The 8,101-nt window shown below is 34.4% G+C and overlaps 1 protein-coding gene across 1 annotated transcript; it reads left to right on the top strand.

Moving 5' to 3' along the window:
• The first annotated feature begins 1,820 nt into the window (after positions 1-1,820).
• penkb (proenkephalin b) lies at positions 1,821-5,884 on the top strand. The gene is made up of 3 exons (XM_033993708.3): positions 1,821-1,935; positions 2,917-3,063; positions 4,787-5,884. Exons 2-3 carry the CDS (start codon positions 2,920-2,922, stop codon positions 5,414-5,416), a joined length of 774 nt encoding a protein of 257 aa, XP_033849599.1. The 5' UTR covers positions 1,821-1,935; positions 2,917-2,919; the 3' UTR covers positions 5,417-5,884.
• Positions 5,885-8,101: the final 2,217 nt, after the last annotated feature.

Genomic DNA, 8,101 nt, shown 5'->3' with positions numbered 1-8,101 from the left:
ATATAGCATGCTACTTATATAATAATATTGAAAATAATCAAAGGTGTCAATAATGATAGCCACAATTGAATATGTGGATATGTATCAATATTAGTAAAAAGAAAAATACAAATAAAACCATTTATTATTTGTTTAGGTTTACAGTAATATGTATCTTTTTGTAATAAGAATATAATAACCCATATGGACATTTACAATGTTATTACTACACTACAAGGATGGATCTTTGTAAAAAAAAAAAGTTTAGAACAATAATTTTTATGACCCTTTCTGTTTTTATCTTGTTATCTACAGTAGTTAATGGGAATACAACATTTTAAATCAGATTGTACAATTCGATATGCAATTCGGAGCTCAATTCTACAGGCAAGGATATTTCTCAAGACATATTTAAAGTCAGTGAATCAGTGTCAGTGCTGTCTCCTGGTGGTGCCTTTTAGTCCTGACAAGAACAGGGAAGTCTGTGGAAAATATTGAGCTGTCCGTTTGTAACTGGTACAGTTGAAAGGAGCTTGATTAAATTCATTTTCTCTTTAAAACTGCCACAGGTGCGTTTGTTATTGATTTATTTTGGTAATGGGTGGTCACAATTCATTTTGAGAAAACAGTTTAATGAATGTCTTACTGATTTTTTTTTTTCTTGATATGAAAGCAAAGTGCCTTTGGTATATTCTTTGCAGTAGTAAAACAATAACGACAATAACATTATAACGTTTCCCATACAGTTTATTGATATACATACAATATTATATATAAGAAGAAAAAAAAGAAGAGCTCCTTTTTTCCCCTTTGCTTAAATATTACATGACACTAATATTGTTCTAGTTACAGGGAGGAACCTTGCATGCAATGAAAGGTTTGAATGAGTGTTGTGCTTGTAGTGTAAAAACCAAATAGAATTCCGAGAAACGCAGTTTTAGTACGAGATGATCTTGGATTCAGAAAACTTTTAAAATATTTTTTAGTGGTGAATTTTAGTGCTGGGTTGACTGCACTGGAGATTGGATTGCGCGCTCTTATCCACAGAGTAGGAATCTCATAAGCAGTGGCATTAGTTCCCTACATGTTTTCTGTATGCATCAAATCTGCTTTGACTGCAGGGACAATCTTTTGGCTGGCAGGATACAGTAAAATCTCAATGACTATCCAATCCTTAGCCTTTTTTTTTTAGAGAGAGAACCTAAATAATTGCCCTATTTGAATTGTGTAGTGGTTTTTATGTAAATGCAAGAGAGCTCGGGCTTTGCAAAACATATCTCCTCACTGCTTTTAAAAACTTTGAAACACGATCATCCCTACAGTCACATGCAATAGTCCGGGCTTTTGTTTACCAACGTGGATTTATCAGTAGTGCGGAAAGCTTACAAATTCATCTCCATTTAATTGCTTTTTTTTCTGCGACTTTTTAAGTTTGTTTTTTATGCACAGCTATTCATAAATATTGGGAATTTTATGATAAATAATTTAAAATTGTATTGTATTTAACACACGCAATAATATTAAAAATGTATCAGAAAGAATTATCAGAAACTTCTCTACTGTTTTGGGGACTTTTTGCTGTCGTCAATTCTCTGCTACTACTACGACTACTACGACGACTACTACTACTACCAATAATAATAATAATAATAATAATAATAATAATAATAATAATAATAATAATAATAATAATAATGCGTATAACATAACACCCCATCCATAACCCAGTGAACTCCTTGGTAGATTAGTGTTCAGCTTCATTCTCTTGATTGACAGCTCTAAAGAGTGTTCTGAAGTGAGGAGTCAGCGCGTGAGGTTCGGTGATGCTGTTTGATTCTAGATTATCTCTGGAGACATTGGCTGGCTCCACTATAAATATCTGGAGCGAGCATCACTCGGCATCATTGCAGCTTGAAACTTCAGAGGGCTTTCTCTATCCTGGGAACAAAGACAAGGGTATGTACTGCATTGTATGTTGTAAATGGTTTCTTAACATTGCGCTTTATCATAATAGCTCTGATTTCTTATAGCTGTATTTAGTTTTAAATGGTGCTCTTTTTCGGACGCCAACTTGTATTAATTCTATGTAGTTTTGTGGTATTGCGCGCAATATTTATATTTTTTTATCATTTATAATTTCAAACAAGAACACATAACAATCTGGCATACCGTTTCAAGATGCATAATATAGTTCGTGTGGTGCGCTTTGGAAGTCGTTATCTTAAATGTGCAAAAAGACTTGGACCATATTGTATCAAGTAAAGTAAAAAGCTTGCAGCAGGATTTGTGTTGTTCTTCTTAAATGCTGCTTGTGATTAAATGTGTAACCCTTTTCAACCAGTAGCAGGTGGAAAAGAGAACAATGGATTGTTTCAAATACTTTTTCCTATGGGTACACATTTACACCATTTTTGTTTTCATTTATCACATGTATTTTTTTCTCCAGGACACACATGCAAATAAAAACGCATGCACGACGATAATGTAGCATTATTAGAAAAAGCATCGCAGCTGCTCCATTACGCACCATCTTTGTTTATGTATGAGAGTAATAAAAACATTTGGTCCTATAGCACATTAGGGCATCCGAATTCAAAACGTCCTGTTTGGTAAACCGCAAACATAAACATGGGGTTATGACAAAGAACCTTTTGGTTTAATACTAGTGAACGGCATAAATTAACATATATACAAGAACGTCTCGTTTTAGAATGCAACCAAAGACCAAAACCCATATGGTTCTATACAGAACGTCCAGTAACTATTTTGTGTTACATGTTGATTTTAAAGATATATATATATATATATATATATATATATATATATATATATATATATATATATATATATATATATATATATATATATATATATATATAACTTCACATGGAAACGTTTGATGTCTGTATGTAACGGTTTTATTTTCTGTTTTTGCAGACCATGGCGCTTACAGAAAAGTGCACCGGCTGGATGCTGCTTCTGAGTGCCTGTTTCATTCTGACAGTCCAAGCAGAGTGTGGCAAAGATTGCGCTTACTGTATTTATCACCTACAACAGGGTCGTCATGCAGAAATCAACACTCTGGTTAGTAGAAACTCATTAATGTCACCAGACAAACTATATCGAAGGCAGAAAAACGGTACACGCTACAGATTGTTGATCTAACCTTGACAGCGCTCTTGATCCATTCTGCTATCAAAACATTTGGAGACATACGTGGGAAATTGAAATGAAATAATATAGTTGGGTAGTGCACGCAGTCTGTTTATTTGATTGTTTAAAATAGAGAGAATAGCGAGGTAAGCCCAAGCGTAAGGAAACTTGCACGCGACTTCTCAGTACGTCAAAATACCTTCAGGACCAGGGGCAGCTCTGGAGTCCACACAGTGGTAACAGGACTTGTTTTAAAATCGAATCTCTAAAATATTATACATGGTCGATATAATAAGATAATTCACTATTTAATTAGTTTCCGTCAGAAGTTACTGTTGCAGTTTTAGAAACACCAATAGTTTGACAATCGCAGGAAACTGGAAGCCATTGATACCATCAATAAGGAATCACTGATATATAATAATAATAATAATAATAATAATAATAATAATAATAATAATAATAATAATAATAATAATACAACTATTTTCCATTTTCAGTACGTTAGCGCTTTAGTAATGTTAGACATCGTACAGACTTTAAGATGTAATGCTCTTAAAGTCTATCATTCAAGGAATACGAATTGCTGTGTTGTAGGTTGCTTTGAATAACACAGTTTCCAATCTGCATTGAGAAAGCAATTAAAACAACACGTTTTTATATTTTAATAATGTGACAAAAGGCAACGGGCGCTGAAATGCTAATACACAATATTTTGAATTGCTTATGTAAAACGTTGTTTGTTTGTTTTGTTTTTTTTCTTATTTACCATGAAGCACTGGAAAACCGAGTTTGATAAGTTATCAAAGTAACAGCAATGCATTTGAGATGGCGTACGCTATTGCATATGTATAAGTAATTACATGAAAAAGTTTGATTCAATATTCTTGTATTAACACAAAATGATTTTAATAAATAAAGGTGCATATACAAACATACGTACGTACAAAGGGGTATAACAGTAGTGTACACAAATATTTATTTTTTGTTTGTTTTGGATGTACACAAAAAGTTTAATATAGCCCGTCTTCAGTTATGTAGAAAGAAAAGTAAACATAGTGCAATGCGTATGGTTACATCTGTGATTACCACGCTTTAACAACTTTAGGAAACTTGAACGTCTAATTTATATCCCATCTCGCAAAAAGATAGTATATACACAGTACCGGTGTAGTGTTGTTTTCGAGTACGCGGTATAAAGTGGTACGCTGCACTTGCTCGCGCATGCCTAAACAACTTCCGCTAAGAAAGCAGGGAAGCACCCATTCAAATCTGGTACGTTATACTGTTTTCGGTCTTTTACATCTTTTAAAATTGAATTGATCATATTTTTTCACCATTAAAAACAGTATGCAAATATTTACAACGTATCACTTTCTAACTACACCGGTAATTAAAAAGTAATTCGAAATTAAGGAACTCTTCATGAAAACACAACAGCCACTAGAGGGCAATGTTTCTACATAGTTTACAATAAAATATACGCAGTATGCAGTATATTGTTGATGTTGCATAACTTTTTAGTTTAATGTAACCATTTGTAACAAAAAAATAGTACGAACTGTATTACATAATATATGGTAGAATACTTTGTAAAACATTACAGGATTTTATAATTGCATAATGGTTTGATTCTACCTTGGTTTTTTTTCAGACGTGCACGTTAGAATGCGAAAGGAAGCTGCCGACAACAAAAACTTGGGAGGTTTGCAAAGGTATCTTACAAGGAAATAGGGCTGAAATGTCAACAGAACAGGAAAATGACCCACTCGAAGGCGTCAACCAGGAAAATGATGACCACCAACTTGCAAAGAGGTACGGTGGCTTTATGAAGCGCTACGGGGGGTTCACGAAGAAGATGGCTGAACTCTATAATGTTGATCCAGATGACGACAATGACGGGAGCGAAATTCTGGCCAAGAGATACGGTGGTTTTATGAAGAAAGACGTTGAGAGCGGCTCACAGGCAGACACTGCAGGTCTTTTGAGAGAGATCCTAAATGCCGGCGACAGTGAAGTGGACAGCAATAGTGACCACGATGGTGAAATCACGAAAAGGTATGGAGGATTTATGAGAAGCATCAAGAGAAGTCTTGACCTCGAAGACGGAATCAAAGAATTGCAGAAAAGATATGGAGGATTCATGAGACGAGTGGGTAGACCCGACTGGAAACAAAACATCAAAAGATACAACGGGTTTTCAAAGCAGCCCGAAAACAAAGATTCAAAGGAGATTACTTCCGAAGAGGTTGAAAAGAGATATGGAGGATTTATGGGTTATTAGGATGCAAATCAAAAAACTCTCTTATTAATCATACTTTATTGTTCTACTGTCTTGCTTGCGATGTACAGTTTTTTTTTTTACTGTCTTGGTAAAGAAGAGTCACCAACATATCTTTCTTCCCTCCCAGCTTACAGTGTTACAGTAGGCCTATGTGTCAGCATTCTTTGGGTTATTTTTTTACAATGGCATCCCTTTTCTCAATAATAGCATGATTGTATGCAACATGCTCATTGCATCTACCTAAACACAAGCAAACAATCTGCCTCTGTAAATGAGCAATGCACCATTGCCAAGAAAAGGGATGCAGTAACATATAGAAACTGAACAACTTAGCGTGTATGTACTGTAGTTCTACAGGCTTAAACTGTATTGAGTTATATGCTCTAGTTTTTTTTCCCCTATTTGAATCAAATCTGTATCTCCTACTGCTTAGCTGTACAGATAATAAATTCATTATACCTGCAAAAACTGGTGTGTGTTACTGTAATTTAAATTATATGCTATGCTCTTCTCCCTGAAAGCTGTTCAAAAATACACTGTGCTTTGGTTTGATTGAGTGGGGAAGAGATGGTAGAATACAGAGAATAGATGGTAGAATAGAGAGCAGCATGAAAGTAGGAACTGTGATGGATCAGTTATACAGCACCTTGAATGTTACCTGCTGAGTCACCATGCTCAAATCACCATCGGTAGTCCTGAAGTGCTGCTCCCACTGTACCTGGCTTAATTGGTGTATTTGAATAAGTGCTTTAGGCCATGTGAGGGGTTGAATTTGATCATTTTAAAAATTAAGCGCATGGTTAGATCACAGACCTGGGCTTGAAGTGACAACGTTGCCTACACCTGTCTTGGCACACCAAAAAAACAAACCATTAACTAACAATTTTGGCATTAAGAGAAAATATTCGTACCAGATCAACCTTTCCTCATCGAATTCCTTGCAAATGTGGATATCCAACACAGACTCTGCCAAAATGCAGGATAAGTTGTCAGTTTCAAACATTGCTCCTGCATTATCATGTTTCATTTTGACTCATTACATGTGCGTTTAAAAAAAATCAAAATCCTTTGACCATCTTAAAATCTTGAACCGAACAATATGGTTCCCAGGTATTAAGCCTGAATAAAAAAGAACATACTCAACCACTCACACACACACCATCCTACATAAATAAGTAATTGCATGATTCTAAAGGGTCCTCTTAGTATAAACAGTATTCAGTAGCTGTGTGCAATGAGCTGCTAGAGATGGCCTGTCTGCAGAAAATCAACCTTGAAACAGTGGATTATATGAAACTATTTTCTGGTGGATGATTGCTGGCATTTTAATAAGAATTGTCAGGTAAACTGTGCATAACTAACTTATTTGGTTGCACTTATGCTGTTTATTATTGCAGATACAATTATTTCCAAAGCTTTTAATTGCAAACTGTTGATCATACAGTATTCATTTCAGACAGACCTACAGTATAAAACTGGATAATACTTTTGTTTTTTAAATTCTGATTCTGTTTTCACACATGCTATATACTGTAGGAACCATTAAACATCACTACCACTCTTGGCATTCATAATGACACTCCATACACCTTGTGAAACAAAAGCCTTAGAAATCAATTGAATTCTTACATTTTAGTTACACTTTCTCTAACTTAATACGTTTTTCTATATTTAGTACCCCATAGAGAATGAAAAGAATGGCTGTTTTATTAGATGGAACCCTCTTGTAAGTCATTCAATTAATTTGATTTCAATTAAATATAATTTGCAAAATCAAATCTCATACCTCAGTTGAAGAAATCAATAACCTGCTCAACAGTAAGAAACGATAGGTGCACAAAATTAAAACAGCTGGAAAATCTCCTTTTTGGAGTATCTATCTAAAAAGCATCCTGTCTTTTAATTCAAATCATCAGTTACGCCTCACATTGAAATTAAAAAGACAGGTTGAACACTTGCATTCTATACTGTCCCTCTATACCCACCCCTTATCTATATATAGTACATTGGTGTTTGTTTGGAGGGAGAGGTGTCTAATTATTACAGATCATTATATGAAAAGTGATCCTGTGCATTTGACTTTCATTAGCATTACTAATGTCCATTCCTAATCACACAATATACTTCACAAGACACTTTCCACTTCTGATATACAGAGAATGATGTGACTTATTCAGTTGTAGTCAAACATTCCGAGTGTAATCTTAAACTCCCTCCCTATGCACGCTGTAGTTATTGCCTAAATATAAAATATACAATATACCAGACAAAACTACATTTACAAGCACATGGTAATTTACTGAGCATAATGGTAAAAAAACCCAAAAAAAAACAACATTACCTTTGTTGGATAAAATCATCTGTTTCTCAATAATGGGTGTGCTGTAGAGAAACTAGATAGATTTGGGTTTTGCAAAATGTACAGCATTGTATCTACCCTGTGATTTTTACCCACAATAATGCCGGTTTACATTCTTCATTTTGAGAAAAAATATTATAATAATCTTGAAGCAGTGCAGTAGAGCTTTATTAGAGAAAAGATAACCTTAAAAATAGCCGGCAAACTAGGAGCTTAGTAACCTAGGTAGCAGATATAATTTATTCCAGATATAATTTATTAAATTAAAATATACAGTTGCTACTATGAAATTGTGCTTCTTTCAAAACAGCACATAACAAAATACT

Source organism: Acipenser ruthenus, chromosome 3 (assembly GCF_902713425.1).
Source record: "Acipenser ruthenus chromosome 3, fAciRut3.2 maternal haplotype, whole genome shotgun sequence".
NCBI lineage: Eukaryota > Metazoa > Chordata > Actinopteri > Acipenseriformes > Acipenseridae > Acipenser > Acipenser ruthenus.
Note: the sequence above shows the minus strand (reverse complement) of the source record. Positions and strands in the feature narration are given on the sequence as shown.